At 42.1% G+C, this 17,905-nt stretch overlaps 1 protein-coding gene across 1 annotated transcript in view; it reads right to left on the bottom strand.

Moving 5' to 3' along the window:
* si:dkey-247m21.3 (5-hydroxytryptamine receptor 4) overlaps window positions 1-17,905 on the bottom strand; it is a 74,064-nt gene that overhangs the window by 35,748 nt on the left and 20,411 nt on the right. Inside the window, exons 2-3 of the mRNA XM_061733443.1 lie at window positions 667-749; window positions 169-345 (exon numbers count right to left, since the gene is read on the bottom strand). Coding sequence (XP_061589427.1) covers window positions 169-345; window positions 667-689 — 200 coding nt within the window. The 5' untranslated portion in view covers window positions 690-749. The remainder of the gene's footprint in view (window positions 1-168; window positions 346-666; window positions 750-17,905) is intronic.

Here is a 17,905-nt window from a genome sequence, read left to right as displayed (position 1 = left end):
AGGCCCACAACCAGAAAAATGAGACACTAACTATGGACAGTTAAGAATCACCAATCAACCTAACGTGTCTGGACCCTCACAGGCAGTGCTAACCACTGCACCCCGCTGCTGGCTGCAACTGGACCATGGTCAACCACTTCCAGAAGAAAACAAAAGTATCAGACTCACCTCAGGTGCCTGTCCTTGCAGAGTGCTACCATGACCAATAGGTTGCCAAACACTGTCATGATGATGATGATGGAGAGGACGATGGCTAGAACAACAGTCTCCAGCGAGTTCAAGAATTCCTGCTGCTCCTTTTGGTCATGTTGTTGCTGTCCCGTATTTATTATGTCATCCAACACACTGCAAGAGAAAAGTAAACCACCCTATCAAGCATTAAAAACACAGCTTTATCGGCCAAAACACCCTTGTGTTTACCAGTTATGGTTAGGTTGGCTGCTATGATACTTTTCTGAAGGGTGAGGACTGTTTTGCTAATGGAAACTGGACTGCACAGTCCATTAGTCCACTGTGCTGCAGAGCTTTTGTTATTGTGATCTTTTGAATCTGCTTAATTTCAGACTATGTTTCAGATGTAGCCTATTAAGAACTGGAAGACAAGTAACTGAGGTCCCCACCAGTTGTATCTTTGATATGTATTTTGTTTTATTTTGTTTTACTTACTTTTGAGGTGATGCTGTGGCCATCACTAGTCATCTGTACTCCAGTCAGCCGAGGAGACTCCCCTTTCACCCCATGCTATGACCCTGTTGATACACACGCAGTCATGATGTCATTATCATGGGTTTTCCAGCAGGATAATGACTCAAAACACACAACTAAAAACACCCCAGATGAGAGAGAACAAAACACTGGATTATTCTGAAGTGGCTTTCTAATAGCCTTGATGTAAATCCAGATGTTCAATCTGTAGAACTGAAAAAAGGAAGGTGGAGAAGAAACCCTTCAAACCAGGTGCAGCAGTATGTTTATAAAAAGTGAACCAAAATTCTTGTGTAGGGGTGCAGAAGTCTCATTAATTGGCAGAAATCCTTTGAATGGAGTGATTGCTTTAAAATGTTGTGCAACATAATATTAAGTGAAGTCCCATCATTTTTATCCAGGACAGTTTTATAAATGTGTCTTTTTAAATGATTATGTTGAATCACAATTCAAAAGCAATGTCTGCGCGGGGTGCTCTCCTCGAGTTTAGTTTGGCGACAGTGTTGCTGTGGCTTATTACATTGCTAAATTCTTTGCTGCTAACGTTAGCTGTGGCTGCGCTTGCGACCAGGTGCTTTGTGTTTATGTGGTAGGCTAAACTTGAACTGCTTTGGTGGTAAGCAAAGTCCTCTCCACAAAGAACACATAGCAATCTACCTTTATCAATGGTGCCGTCGGCGCGTTTTAGAAATGTAAATTCCCCATCCACTATACCAACAACTTTCACAAGCTCTTCCATTCTCACTTCTCTGATACTGACCGTTTCTCCCCATGCCTGTCCAGCTACAATGGGAGTCTACCAGCATCTGCTAAACAAGCCCAAACACAGTGACTGCCAATCAATGTCCACTTCAAGGTGTGACTAACCGCTGTTTTACATCCCCAAGAAGTCCACCAAACAAACACAGATTTCATAATAAAGCCAACAAACAGATAAAGTAAATTAGAGATTAAAAATCATAACCCATTAAATATGCCTGTAATTAATTGTTCACAATTAATGTGCTACTTTGACACCCCTATTATTATAGTGGCATGACCATATTGCAATCGTCCAGAATGGCCCAAATGGCAATGTTGCTAGCATTTTGCTAACAAGCTAAAGTCGCAAAAGTCCCACTGCGCACCAGCGGGTGTACAGCATGACCCCGCTCTGATGTGGAAAAGAAAATTCCCCCAAAAGTAAAACACGGCCTGAAAAACCTGAAAAATGAAGGCGATATATTAGTATACAGAAAAGGTTTCCCTTTTTTTATTATTATGGGCATGCCAAGTAGTGGCATGACCATATTGCAATCGTCCAGAATGGCCCAAGGGGCAATGCTGCTAGCGTAGATCAGCTGGCACTTTGGTTTGCGGGTGCTGTCAAGTTTGCACACGTTTTTACACACGCAAACCTTTAGTAAATCAGGCCCTTAGTGTGTCTTTATAATGAAATAATAATAACACGTTTTAGTACGTACCACAGGGGAAATTATTGTTTCTTATCCTCTTGTCAACAGAGGTCTGAAAGCAGCTAGTAAACAGCATTTCTAGAGCTGATAAAGATCGATAGCTTATTTCCCCTGTTGAAGGACAATGTCACTGGCAGAACTGAACCTACATTTGTAGAAAATATAGGTTACTGACCACCTAGACTATGTTTTTCTCTTTTTTTGTCTATAATATTTGTAGATTCTGCTTAAGATAAACTCAAAGCCTCCTTTGCTTATGACTGCAGCATTGGTTGCTCTAAAAATGAACTCTTAAAATGAGAACTATTTTTTTTTTTAATCTTACTTTCCAATGATATGAAATGTGACTCACTTATAATATCTAATTCTTTTTACATCTTATTCACTGCATTCATAATAAATTTGTATTTATTTTTATTTTATTTTTAATTTTTTTGTATGTACAAAAGCAAAACGGAAGTTGAAAGTTAATCTTTCTTTTTTTATGTATGATGAATTTTGAGTTGCTTAATCTGTGCTCAAGTCAAAGAAGCTACTAGGTATGTATTACACAAAAGTGTCATAATGGTGATGTAGATGTGAAAGATGTGAAACAAGCCTGTTCTGACAACAGGCTTTGTTTCAGGATCAGTGCAGCAAAGAAATACCTCTCTGCCATGGATTCTGTAACACTGGAGAATAAAAGGATACATAAAGATAGAAAGAAAACACACAAACTACGTAATATGTTCTTTCAGTCATGTTACATTAAGCACCTGTTCATGAGGAACAGCAGTGAACCTTTTGGGCTCAGTTCTAAGAGCCTTATCAGTGTTAAAAGCACCTATTACAACATCACTGTCTCTCCCTTTTTATGATGGCTGTCTGGTTTTATCGCACTTGAGGTTCAGGATCAACACCTGACAGGCTGAAAGCAGGAAACTGTCAACAATACATACTTCCTGCTGACATATCACCATTTACAGTATGCCACATCTGTGGCGTAAGAAACCCAGTTTCCTGACCTGATAGGTGTTTGTGTGGTGCAGGTCTTATGGCTTTTAACTAAATTGAAAGACAAGTTATCTAATGTTGTACCTGTTTTTGTCCCTATACTGTATGTGGGCAAGATTCTTTTTTTGTGAGGAAATCTTTTTCACATAGACAGTGACATCACAAACCAAGACTGGTCCTAAACTGTCTGCTGGTCCAGTGGCTGGGAAAGGTCCAAACAGACAAAGAATGATTAAAGCTTTGTGAGGAGTGTGGTGTTCTGCTGTTGCAGCCAATCAGCTCCAAAGTTTGATGTATTGTATGTTCAGAGACTTGTGTGTTCAGAGTCGGTCTTCTGCAACTTGTTATATCAAGTGATTATTTGAATTACTGTTTTCTTTCTGCCATCTGTCAACTAGTGTGGGCCAATCTCCTCTGACGTCTGACATCAACAAGGCATTTCCACCAACAGAACTGTGCCTCACTGAATATTTTCTCTTTTTCAGACCATTCTCTGTAAATGCTAGCAATGGTTATGCATGAAAATGTATGTAGATCAACATTCTGTCTGGTACTCACAAGCATGCCATCTACAGTATGTGTGTTCTCATTTATATTTATGAATCCAGTTCAGTGGTGTAAGTAATGTATCTCTGCTTTTTATAGATGATGTCCTGCTGGCATATTCGAGGGGGGATCTTCAGCTCTCACTTGCAGCCCACTCGGCTGGAAGTTAGGTGCTGGGAATGGGAATCAGCACCTCAAAATGTGAGACCATCGTTTTCACTCAGAAAGGGTGGAACGTACTCTACTGGTAAGAAGCAGGGTGCTGTCTCAAGTGGACGAGTCCACAAGGAAGGCAGGACTGGAACAGGAACTTGAAAGGCAGATTGGTACAGTATCCATCGTCAGGCGGACTCTGTTGTTGTCAAATCAGTTGAGACAAAAGGCAAGTCTCTGTTTGACGGATGATTCTTGTTCCTAAGCTCACCTGTGGTCTCAAAATGTGGGTAGTGACTAAAATAATGAGACTGTGGATACAAGCCACTGAAAACTGAGTTTCCTTCGCAGGGTGGCTGGACTCTCCTTTAGAGATGCGGTGAGAAGGTCTGTCATCCAGGAGGGACAAGTTAAGAAATAAAATTAAGACGATAAGAGTGAAGTAGGGTGGACACCTAATTAGGATGCTTCATGGACACCTTCCTGGGGAGGTGTTTTGGCCATGTCCAACTGGGAGAAGGCTCAGAGGCAGACCTAGGACATGCCATAGGAATTACATCTCCTGGATGGATGGATGGATGGATGGATGGATGGATGGATGGATGGATGGGTGGGTGGGTGGGTGGGGGGTTGGGTAGGTAGGTAGGTAGGTAGGTAGGTAGGTAGGTAGGTAGGTAGGTAGGTAGGTAGGTAGGTAGGTAGGTAGGTAGGTAGGTAGGTAGGTAGGTAGGTAGGTAGGTAGGTAGGTAGGTAGGTAGGTAGATGGACGGACGGACGGACGGATGGACGGACAGACAGACAGGAGTATGTCTTAAACAACTTATAATTGGTCCCAGAGCTCATACTGTACCATCTGGACTTAAAAGAGACAGTTTACTGAACACATGAAGACCATGTGAGGATTATAAAGTTCTTCAGCATTGATACACTGAAGCTCCCCAAACAATACCATTTTTGGTGGTTAAATTTCAACACAGATATGTCATAATTTCTTAATCCTGTGATACCCACTGACCTAATGTCCTGAATAAGAATAAAAGTCCTGAAAAGAGGAATTAGGAATCTGTTTATACTTAATATTCTGAATAAAAATAAGAGAGTAGGTTGACTATCAAGTCAAGTGCTGCAATTTTTTTTCTACTTTAACAAATGTGACACCACTTCACACCAACATTTATCAGATACTTCTTTTGCTTATGTTCCATAGCTGGACCATATTTAGCCTCAGTAGGTTTTCTGTTTTATTTCAGAAACAGCAAGAAGAAAATCATGATCTAATTTCTTTACTTTCACCATTGCTTTAGTAGAAATATGATAAAGAGCAAATTAGGGTCAACTGAGAGCCAACACTGAAGGGCTAATGCATTCCTGAGACCTAATGGAGCAAAATATTTGGTTAATCATACCAGCAAGTGACTAATGTACGGTATACGGCTGTGTTTATCTGTTTCTATGACTAAACAATGCTTTTGTGCTCTGTTCGGGCCATGGAATATTATTATAAAAGGAAGCAGAAAGATAGGTTGCAAACACAGTAAATATGAATTTACAGTAGATATAAACAGTTAATATGAATGAATGTTTAGTTTCAGAAAAGATTAAGCAGTTCAACAACAATGCCTAGATTTTATGTTTAGCTGTGAATCCTCATGACTCAATTTTCAAAACCACACGGAAAATTATTGATTGATATTTAAATTAGATTTTGAGGAAACTGTAATCAGAATCATCGTCTTGTTCTGCCTCTCACACATTTGTAGATAAAAATAATTTGACAACAACAAAATAAACACTCACCACCCTGCAAATCACTGCTCACTCAGTTATTTACATGTTAAAATCATTTGATTGGGAAAGTGTTTGCCCAAACAGAAACTGTCATAAAGGGGAAAACAAATACAGAAAGATTGAATGAAAAAAGACCAGGGTCTTATTTTTGACTGGTTGCTGCGATTTTTTTGTGTGATGTGTATCCAAGGAGGTGTGTTTTCACAGCTCACCATGTCCATTTCACATCTGACTGACAGAGCTGAGCAGAACAAAATTAACTTTGAAGAACAGGGGGCAGGAAGAGGTTAGGCTGTTTTTCTGTCTGTTTTGTATTTTCTGTAGGGTTGACATTTTTGATTATTAGAGTCACTGTGGCCATCACTGAATTGGATCAAAGGAGTGTGTGAGACAGTGAACATGTCCACTTCTCCCCCTCAGGAACTTCTGGCAGGGGCGGCTCGCCCATAGCGGGCGAAAGTGTGTGGTGGATAAAAGATTGAGAGTGTCATCAGTTTATCCAGTTCCACTTAATTTGTATGACATGTTTTCTTAAGAGAAGCATATTCCCTGTTTCTCCCTTTTATTTCAAAAGAAGTTACAGTACATAATTTCCAAATAGTAGCATGTAGGGGGGAGCACCCTCATTAAGCATTAACTTGAGAGCTGAACGGATGCTTTTGGTTTTTAATTCAAGCTGTTTCCAATAATATTTTGGAGGCACCACTGGGATGAGCGCTACGTGGGGCTGCTACTGCCAGTGAAGTAAATCCAGTTGCAACCCATCTCTAAACTATCATGATCCAAACGGAAGAAAGAGGGAGTTTCAGCTGCAACAGTAAACAGCAGGAGATCTGAGAGCTGCCTACCTGCACTCTCTGACGTAACATCAACAGACCAGGGGCCTCATTTATAAAGCTTGCTTGCGCACAAAACAGGGCTTGAAAGATGCGCAAGCCACCTTCGACGAGAAGGTTGGGATTTAAAAAGAAAAACGGACCGTTTCCCCCTCCGTCTGGGGGCTCCGGCGGCGCCGGGGGCGCCCGTGGAGGTACGGTGGGGCGCTGGCCCGGCTCGGAGGGCCGGCCCCCGTCTACTGGATGGCCGGTGGGGGAACGCGGGTGTCTTACCAGGGCCGGCTTTGCTGGTCCTGCTTCCTGGCTTCGGCCTCCGCTCCCCCTCCTTCCCCCCTACACGATTCATACGCACATAGGCGAAGGGCGGGGGGTCAGGGTCGTGGGGGGCATTGTCCCGCGTGGCCCGGCACTCTCCGCCTCACGGTTTTAACAGCAAAGTAGACACTGCACATTCAACTCTTAATAAATACATTTGACAAGGACACGTAGTTCGGTAGGGGGGGGGTCGGTGTCAAATCGATACTTGGCCCTCCCCCTCCCTGTTTTTATGGCATTAATCACATGCACTCAACACCAGTGGCGGGAGGGGGTCCCACATCACCCGCGTTCCCTCGCCGGCCTGGGATAGGTGGGTCGGGATACCCGGGCCTGGTGGGACTCCCTCCTACTTCTCCCCTCTGTGGGGTTGCTGGGTTGCTGGTGGCCTGGGTTCCGGGTTCTTCCGTGTCGGCCTCTGGTCTCGCGGGTGGCGGGGTTGCTCCCCCCCCTCCCCCACTATAGATACACTTCAGGTGGAGCTTTGTTTGGTTTATTACACACACACGCACACACACACACACACACACACACACACACACACACACACACACACACACACACACACACACACACATACATATAGCCACTCAGTCACATACATATACACACACATACACAGCAACACAAACATATACATACACACACACATAGCCACAAAGACATGTACACACACAGGTACGCATACACATACACACACACACACACACACACACACACACACACACACACACACACACACACACACACACACGCATGATCATATACACACACGCATACACACACATAGACATACACACTGGCTTGTTCACCTGCATGCTGGCTCTGTAGTTTTTGGGGTTACGTAGCGGTAGCGGTAGCTTAGCTCAGACTGCGATCAGATCTCAAGATTTGGGTCGATTGCTGTTCGTGTTTTGGTCGGCTCCGTGCCGGTTTCGTGTTTTGTTTGTGGTTTTTTGTTGCAGATTTCCAGTGCTTGACGTGTGTCTCCGTGTGTTCCTGCTTCCTGCATTGGCAGTGGATGTCGTCACCCCCCCCACCCCCCCCAAAAAAAAATAAATAAAAACGGAAAAATGTGAGTATGCCTACGCCAACCCTGACCCTCCCGTAGGAACAGTCTTAAGATATGGGGAACTGGCGACACAGGCGGTGAGGTGGTGAAATGAAGCCAGATTAATGTCATACTCTTAATGTCATCACATATCAGACTTATAATATAATAGCGCCGATCGTGTCCCTGTCAGGACTCTGGTGGTGCTGCTGCTGCTGCAGCCGTGGTGCAGGACACGCCGGTGTCGTGCCAAAAAGGGATTGCCAGAATCTGATTTCTCCCCTGCCAAAAACTGATTGAAGGCCAAATACAGTTAATGAAAGGTTGTTTCTACCTAAATATGACTTGATCTCATTCTTGAGCTTCATAATCTGAAAATCTGACGTTTTAGTGCTGTCGCTCAACGGGCTACTGTGCGCGCTCCCGCGGCCAGAAATCAGAAAAAATCAGATTCTGGTAGGCAATCACTTTTTGGCCACTCTACAGATTTTTTTGATATATATAATGAGTTTTACGCGCGCGTAAAAACTTTACGCGCATACGCCTAAATTATGGTTCCGCGTAAAAACGACGCAGAGCCTACGCCGTAGGGTACGCGGCGACTCACGTAAAACTCATTATATATATAAAAAAAAATCTGTGTCTCTTTAGGGGCTCCGTACCTCTTGGCATCCACCTTCAAATCACACCACTTCTTTTTTTTCTGCACCATCTGTCCGTGGCACTCACGGCGTGAGTGCCAACGACGTGCTGCCACTCAATCGCTTTATTTTATACTATTTATATACTGTTTATACTTTTACTGTGACCACCAAATAATGTGGTTTTCCTGGCCTCCACCTCATCCACAACATCTCGATCTCAGTCTCTGTGAAATTTAGTGGCACAGTTGCCTGGCTCGACATGTCTCATTCATCCTGACGCACAGCAGTGTAGGAAACAGGCTGCAGGAAGCCGCTGCGCATGCTCAGCAGGCTAATTTAAATGCAAATAGAGTCATTAACTACTTTGCATTGCCCATTTATGGTGTGAAGTGGGTGTGAAGTGGGCGTGAAGTGGGCGTGTAGAGGGCGGGATATGAGGCGAATTCATCTGCGCAACCTTCCAGCTGGACTGTGATTTATAAAGCGAACATTGCGTGCAAGTGTGCGTACATACGGTTTTATAAATCCGGATTTTTTTTTGCGCCCGCCATTTTCGGCTTTTGGGTTTACGTGCACTTTTAGTATGAATCCTACACACTCTTTTATAAATGACGCCCCAGGAGAGTTAAAGTTAAAGCTAAGGCTGCCACTCAGTGCTAATCAAGCTGCGCTAAGACTGAACTCTTCCCGCCTGCGCCAAGTTGTGAAATAATGGAGATGTTGGAACAAAAGAGACTCGAGCTGGAGGTGATACAAACAAGTGACACTCCCTGGCATGCTGTCCAGGGAGTGTCCTGTGCATTTGTGTGAATTTTTGACCATTGCCAGGCCGGAGCACGAGTTTTTCAGGGGCAAAAAAAGGACCTCTCTGATGTCAATGATCAATAGTCTCTTTGAGCGAGAGGAATTACAGGAACTAGAGGATCAAGGTATGGCTTAACTTCTCTGTCTTCAGGACAAAATAAGTGAGTATCGGGAATGCTACTGAATCTCTCAGAACTGATAATGTCCTCCAGCCTAGTGAAGCTCAGACACTGCATGATGAAACAGGGAAGGCTTAGCTGAGCCATGAAACAGACATATACAATAGACATGCAATACAGAGAAGGAATGAAGAGCAGGAAAAAATATCTAGGGAAACTGAAGCCCTGCAGTTTAAGCTGTCCATGATGAAAAGGAAAATAATGATAACACAACGCAGATAAATTATGTTGATTGCAAGCTGACAGCCCTCCATGGAGACTCTTATAGGTACAGTACAACCAATCCAAGCTATCTACCCTGCTTTTGCAGGGTAGATACTACGGTCGGTAGGGTGGAGACGAAGATAGATGAAAACTCCACTGAGGTTTGGGACCTGCCAGTAAATTTGAGTCACCTACCTGAGCCTGAAAGGGAAGTGGGCCAGAAAATGTTAAAAGAAGAGTGTTTTTCTTTCTCTCAGTCAGAAAATGACATTGGTTGTATAGAAAATTTGAGTTCTCCATCTCATTAAAGGACACAGAGACTGTGCAAAAACCTACCTGTCTGTTCCCAGACCGTTATATGGACAAATTAAGGATTATTTGCATGGTCTCATTGCACAAGGCTGGGCAAAGAAATCTAATTGACCGTATGCATCACCAGCCGTATGCCTCAGAAAAAAATGTGAAGCTTTGCACTTGTGTATTGATTATCGTGAGCTGAATAAAAAAAAACATCCCCGACTAGTAGCCAATCCAGAGAGTGCAAAACATCATGAATGGCTTGAGAGGTAACTCTTCGTTTTCCCTCCTGGACCAGGGGAAGACCTATAATCGAGGGTGTGTGGCGGAGGAGAGCAGGCACTTGACTGTTTTTGTGACACCATGGGGCCTGTACGAGGGGGTTAGGATCCCCTTCGATTTGATGAATGCCCCAGCTGCCTTTCAATGATGTACAGTATGGAGAACTGCATTAAGGTTTGACGGATGAGATTTGCATCCCATATATGGATGGCACTATTGTGTTCAGTAAGTCATTCGCCACACATGTGGAAGATGTAAGAAAGTTATTTAAGCAGCATTGCATAAAGTTTAAGCCCAGTAAATGTGAGTTGTTTAAGAAGGAGGTTCGTTATCTGGGGTGCATCGTATCTTAGTAAAATGGACCAACTGACACTGTCTCAGTGAGAGCCTTAAAGGAAAAGAGACCCAGAACTGTCAGAGAGTTGAGCGCTATCATGGGCCTCCTGAGCTACTACAGACAATACATTAGAGATTTTTTTCTCACATTGCGGACCTACTATATCATCTTCTAAAAGCTCCCTCTAATATGCATACAATAGACAAACATGTCACAAAGTCAAGACAGGCAAAAGGAAAATACAGGTCCCTTTCCACCAACCCATTACATGGACTGAAATAAACATCAGGAAACACTCAAGAAGCTGATTAATTGACTGGTTGAGCCGCCCATCCTCGCTTTTCCAGACTTTAGTAAACACTTCATTCATCACACTGATGATTCCAACCAAGGCCTGAGCGCAGTCCTTTGTCAAGAACTGTCAGGAAAAAATGCGAGTGATTGCTTATCCATCACACACACCTGCTGAGTCAGAAAAAAACTACCATTTGCATTCTGATTAAAGAGTGTACAGAGGGATTTTCATCTCAAGCAGTGCAAGTCACAATACAGCCTGTGGAAGAATGGGACAGCATCACATGGTCTGAGGCCCTGTCAGTTTTGTGTCTGGAGGATAGTGGACCAAAGCATGCTTCAATTTTCTTGAAAGAACTCTGTCTATATCAGGCAAGACAGTGGCTGACAAGTTGTTTAATGACTATGCCCCGAAATTTGTTTTCCCCTTAAGAATACATCATGACCAAGGCAGAGAATTTGAAAATCAGCGGTTTGCCCAGCTGTCAAAGAACGGTGGGCATTGCATGTTCCAGAAGAACACCATACCACACAGAAGGAAATGGTCGAGTTGAGCGCTTAACAGGACACTTTTGAAAATGCTGAAAACGCTTGCTGAAAAGGAAAAATCCAACTGGTAGGTCCTTGAATAAGTTGATCAATGCATATAACTGCACCAGAAATGGTGTGACTGGTGTCTTGCCTTTCTACCTCCTGTTCGGGAGATCAACAGGAGGTCAACTTCCTGTTGACGTTCTGTTCATGCTGACACCAGAAACAGGGACCCCAGTCCAACAACTGTACATAGATAAGTGGAAAACATTAATGTAAGATGCCTATGCGATTGAAGAGGGTGATCGCATCCTTGTCAGAAATATGACTCCTAAGGGTAGTACAGGCAAGCTTCGTAGCCACAGGGAGGACTGCATCTACAGGGATAACTGGCTTGTGGTGGCCAAGCGTTCACAGCAACGTCGCTTTTTGATCCTTCGATGTCGGCTCTTCCTATCATTGTGAAGCAGAATTCACCAAGCGTTGGATTGTTCACCCACTAATAGGAACGTGAGCTGGGTTTAGACCGTCGTGAGACAGGTTAGTTTTACCCTACTGATAATGTGTTGTTGCAATAGTAATCCTGCTCAGTACGAGAGGAACCGCAGGTTCAGACATTTGGTGTATGTGTTTGGCTGAGGAGCCAATGGTGCAATGGTGCAACATCTGTGGGATTATGACTGAACGCCTCTAAGTCAGAATCCCGCCTACAAGGTTGTCTGCCAAATAAACAGGGACCCGCCAATCTATGAGGCTGTGCCTGAGAAAGGAAAGGTGAGGGACAGCATAATATTACACCACAACCTTCGGCTCCCATTTAACCACCTAGTTGGAACAAAAACCTGCAGCCACACCAGTTCTTTGAGGACTCAGTTTGAGATGCCTGTTGTAGATAGACTGTGTTAACAGTGTTGTTGGGTGGCACAGCACAGCTGGTAGTGCAGCCACCTCACGGATAGAAGGTCCTGGGTTCAATTGTCGCCGGGGATGCTGTGGGTGCTGAGGGCGTGTTTATTTCCTCAATGACTTCAGCACCCACACCCTGAGCTGTGTTGGCGAAAGGGCCTTTCTGTGTGGAGTTAGCTACCCTTGGATAGCTAATGTGAGCTACGCTCACAAAAACATGCAGCAGTCCTGGGCTATACGACTATCCAGCCAGATGGGATGGGGAGGATCTGGCAGGAATAACGTGATCCTTCCATGCCCTATGTCCGGCCAGAGAAACTGTCCCCTAACGGGTGAAAAGAAGTGGCCTGCTCTCTCCTCAAGTAAGAATGATACTTGAGCTCAGTGCAGGGCCCAGTGGCAGAAGGTGATAAAAATGTGGAAAAACTCATTTATTTATTTTTTTAAACAGTGTTGTTGATGACCACGTTGGAAGCATTAGATTGTTGTTGAACCAAATGTATTGTCTTTTAGACATTTGATATGCTCTGGTTTTGCCATCTTGTGGTTGAATAGGAAACTATCTTGGGGTGTTATTCTATTTTAAAGGTTCTCAATATGGTGTGGTACCCACTACTTTTCATTTCCCATCTTTCATTTTGTCAGGTATCCATAAACCAGTTTGTTCATTTAGTTACCTTGTCGCCTCCTCTGTGTTTGTCTCGCTGCCATGTCCCATTGCAGAAGCGCGTTTCGCAGTGGGACAAGGTTTTTATATCATTACCAATACGGCAAGGGGCCAGGGTGTGAAATGTAACAAGGGAAGTTGGGTAGAGAATTCGTATTAATTCATTGTCATTTTGCACACTGGGGATTGTATTGGTTTGTGTTATATAGGTTTTGGGGGATTATAGCAAATTGTATTAGGTTGTCCTGTTGTGCTGAACCACTTTATAGGGTTATGCCTTTTTGTTAGTACAGAGCATCCCTCTATTGATGGTCGCTGCCCAACCAAAGTAATTTGGGTGGGGGCATAAAGGAGGGAAGCTCACTGCTCACAAGAGATGGTCCTGTAGGTGCAAGGAGAAGGGGTCTCCTGATCTCTCCTGTTAAGTTGATTGTTGAGCACTGTCAAAGAAGTTTGAAAATAAAGATGCAACTATTGTCTGAGCTGCAAACTGCCTCTTCTTCATATCTTTTTCCACCTGGAACTCCAAGCAGATCACGTGTTATCTCACAAAGTGGTATTAAAATTGATAACAAAGACAAGATTTTGCAGTATAGTGATGCTCTACAGGATTCCCACATGTATCCCGAGGCTATTTTCTAAAAAAAAACGATGAAAGTTGCACAACAAATATTAATTAAAAGTTTTCTTTTTTTCAGACAAAGTTCCGACTTCTTACCTACCTTCTTACCTGGTAGGTTGGCCACGCCCTCATAGTATCAACAGCTGATAAGGACATTGTCGATTCCCATCACGTGACACTCAGGAAGGCGGGAGAACCGCCGAAACTGTTAGAACGGAAGGTAAGAAGTCGGAACTTTGTCTGAAAAAAAGAAACCTTAGGATATCTATCTGAAGACATAATGAACACAAAACAACTAAATATTAATCGTATTTTTCAAGTTTGCCAATAATAATATAAATATAAAAACCTGCATTTAAGTGTAAATGTATTTATTATTATTATTATTTATTTTATTTTATTATTTTAATTTTTTTTTTTTTTTTTATGTTTTAAATAAACAGTACCCGTTTCCTGTCTACTCTAGACAACGACTACAGTACTGCAAGCAGCATTTTAGTTTTTAGCCTAGTGTCCTTATCTTTTAGTATTTAGAGTTTTTTATTGTTTTAATTGTTTTTATTGCTTGCTTTTAGCCAGTGACAACAAAATGTCGTTTCACTTGTACTTGGTCTTTTGGTATGACAATAAAGTGAACCTTGAACCTTGTATCACTTTAGAGTGCTGGAAACTGCATTAGGTGTCCAAGGGTGACGTTAGCCTTATGTACATATGCAGACCGGGCCATGTGATCACATGACCTGTTGTGCATATCCTATGGCTTTCCTAACTTCAGATCAAAGCTTCAGAATTTCTACTGCCTTTTTCTATTGCTCTGATTTCATTACTTGTGATTTGTGTTGCTTTTGCTTTGATGGTTATTTCAGGATGTCAATGTGCTCTTTGTTTCTCACCTGCCACAGTGGCTTTCTACTCATTCAATACACTGCATCTCCAAGAGGCATTGTGCTTCCAATGATGTTTGCCCTAATTGCATAAAAGTGCTTACTTACACTATCCAGATTACAAAAGTTCTGCTTTGTTTGTTTAATTCCATTAATTCCATGTATTTACTCAGTAAAAGCAAAATTTGCATAATCCACAATCAATACATGGCACTTTCCATGGTGATACTGTATATATATATATGTTTATGTGTGTGTGTGTGTGTGTGTGTGTGTGTGTGTGTGTGTGTGTGTGTGTGTGTGTGTGTGTGTGTGTGTGTGTGTGTGTGTGTGTGTGTGTGTGTGTGTGTGATGCCAAATTAGGCTGCTTAGACTGCACTTGAAGTTGATATAATTATATTTAATTAATCAATTGATTGGTATTTAACTGGGTAAACCCTGCGATGAACTGGTAAGTTATCCAGATAACAGCTGCTGGATCAATAGATGGTAACAACTGGACTAGTCATTATTATGCCAAATAAGTCCTGCTTCATAAAATCTAAGAAGTTTCGTACGAATGTAAGTCTTCATACAAATACAGAAACCTTTACACTGTCACACTAGCTGACACATTAGTGGGAACCCAGAAATCACAGGACTATTCAACATAACTAATCTAAATTGTCTTGTTTAATACCACGTGTGAACTCTTGATGATGCCTGAAGTAAACTCAGAGGGATCTTAGAGTTCATTAGGATTGGTCTTTTAAGGACCATTAACATCTGTAACAATTTATACATAAGTCAGTTTGTTGGTTTTTAAATACTTAAGCCTCAAAATTTGCCAATTCTAGAGTCGCGCTATAGAAAAGGGAAAGAGCCAAAAGCAATTCTCGGGACATGACAGAGAGGACACGTAACTGTCTTTTTAAAAAATGACAGAAAAGAACAGCAGTATAAAAAAATCATGTTAGTAGTAACTAAAAAAAATTTTCCCTGCATATTTTCATAAGACATGCATGAGACTAGGACCACAATGAGAAAGATCTTTCAAGCTCCCCTCACAATGCCGCCTCTCATGTCCTTTCTTAATCAAACTGAGGCAGACTGCCTGTAACTCAGCAGAAACATGCAAACCCTAAAACCAAACTGAACAGAAATCAATTCAAGGAAGCAGAGGAGAAAAAAGCTCTTCTGACCCCTCAAACTTACAAAACTAAACCATGTCTAACCAATGTAAGACACATAAGAAAACTGAAATGAATTTGGTTCAAAAGAAAGCTTATGTTTCTATGAAAGGCTTTCTTTTGAAGCTTTCATTGACTTTCAGTGACTGACATCTGTAATTGCAGACTCTGCAGACTTTCAGTGCCTTTGGGACTCGTGGAACCCCAGTACTCCATTTCTGGCCTGGATCCACAATCCTTTTCTGAACTTGCAAACAGACAGACAGATGTGATCCCCTCAATGTACTGAAATATTTCCATCCATCTCTTTTGGTATTTGGCGATTTTCCTAGATAACCATGCACATCTGTGATGATGCACAAAAAACAAACTATACAATGTGGCAGTTCCATTGAAATAATTTTCTATTCTTAGGTGCCACCCCTTTTAGAGTTCTAAAAATATATTTGTATTTAATTCATAAAGATTTTTTTTTACACTAATACACACAGTTTACAACATGTGTGTCAAAACAAAGACAAGATTTTGCAGTATGGTAATGTTCTACAGGATTCCCACATGTATCCTGCGACCATTGTAAAAAACTATGAAAGTTGCACAACAAATATTAATTCTATTTGTCACGTTTGCCAACATTAATATAAATATAAACAATAAAGTTTCAGTCACACGTCTTTTTGTTTTTTGTTGTTTTTTACGTGTGGTAAGTAAATGAATGCTTCTTTTATAATGTCACACCTCAGATTGGGAACTGAGAGAGCTGTTTGAATTTGTGTGAAACTGTGTGCTCATACCAACAGTCGTTTGTTAAAGTGTGGAGGAGGAGTCTGGTACTGTTGCCACGGCAATAAATCATGCTTTTCAGCTTCCAGTTAATTTGAATGTTTGAGAGGAAAGGACTTCCACTTAAACTACTGCTTGAAAAGAAGCTCTTACTCTTGTAAAGTTAGAGTAATGCCTCAGTCTAGATTTAATCAAAACTGTTCTGAAAGCAACAACAAATTCTCCATTAACAACGAGCCACATAGCTCCACTGGGCTGCATGCTCTCTCTAAGTTCAAGATTTTGCTTGACTCACAGCTACTCAGATTGGTCCTAATTTCAGAAGCTGAAAATAGTTCTGAACTGAACACTCCTCATATTTACCGTTGTCACAGAAACATCTGCAAAGAGCGGAGTGACGGATTTCCTTTATCAAAATCAAAGTTCTTGTGCCTGCTAGTTTCAACGCTAATGTGCCTTATATCTAAAACATATGTCCTGCTGTATTTAGGAGCTGCAAGACAAGACCTGTTGTGCATTATTTCTGTTAAAAAAACGAAGCCATCTGTATATAATGGTTGCTTAGTAGGTATGTACATATATCATTACCGCAAATGGAGGTGTGAATAAATATAAAAGGAAAAGATTAGAGTACTTAACACAATCAGATACCTAAAACACTGTTTTTGTAACTCTCGGAATTGGGGGTTGACTTGGGGCGCTGGGATACAGGCTTCTTTTGGGCCTTGGGGGCAGGGAGTGGGGGGTTCTCTGGCTCTTTGTCGTGGGTGCGAATGGAGGGCTGTTTGTAAGGCAAGGCAAGGCAACTTTATTTGTATAGCACAATTCAACACAAGGCACATTAAAAGCGGCAAGACACAATTAAAACATAAATAACAAATAAAATGATAAGAAAAGAGGTAAAATAATAGAAAGCACAAGTTGTTGAAAAGTAAGGGCAGTAGAGTACAGCAGGTACACATCACATTCTTAAAATGGCAAGAATTACATTTCGATACGGTCAAAACGTGCCAACACAGAGAAGGAGGAAAGCAACCAAATTCTGCAGTGTCTGTACACCTCACCCGGAGAATCCTTCCAGTGTCATGTGACTTTTACGAGCCGTTCAGATTTGCGCATTTTCGTTACGTAAGCAAAATGCAAACCACGCCTCGGTCGGCCTCGCTGCGTGAAACCACGCCCACAACTACCTCCGCCGGCCGGAGCTTCCGCCATTGTTCAGAGAGGGACAGTAAAAATTACAGTAAAAACGGAGCCACTCACTCGTTAGGTAACATCGGAGCTCTATTAGTAATACATTTTTTTCCGTCTATGGTTTCAGATCTTCCAAGCACCTGAAGCTGTTCAACGACACCTTCAGAAGATGCACTTCCTTGAGCCAGCAATAGTGCATAATGTTATTTATATACAACTTATGTTATTTAATTTTTTTTAACAATAAAGTTGCCATTTGTGAACATT

Source organism: Cololabis saira, chromosome 11 (assembly GCF_033807715.1).
Source record: "Cololabis saira isolate AMF1-May2022 chromosome 11, fColSai1.1, whole genome shotgun sequence".
Lineage (NCBI taxonomy): Eukaryota > Metazoa > Chordata > Actinopteri > Beloniformes > Belonidae > Cololabis > Cololabis saira.
The sequence above is the reverse complement of the archived record's forward strand: the minus strand, read 5'-3'. Positions and strand labels throughout refer to the sequence as shown.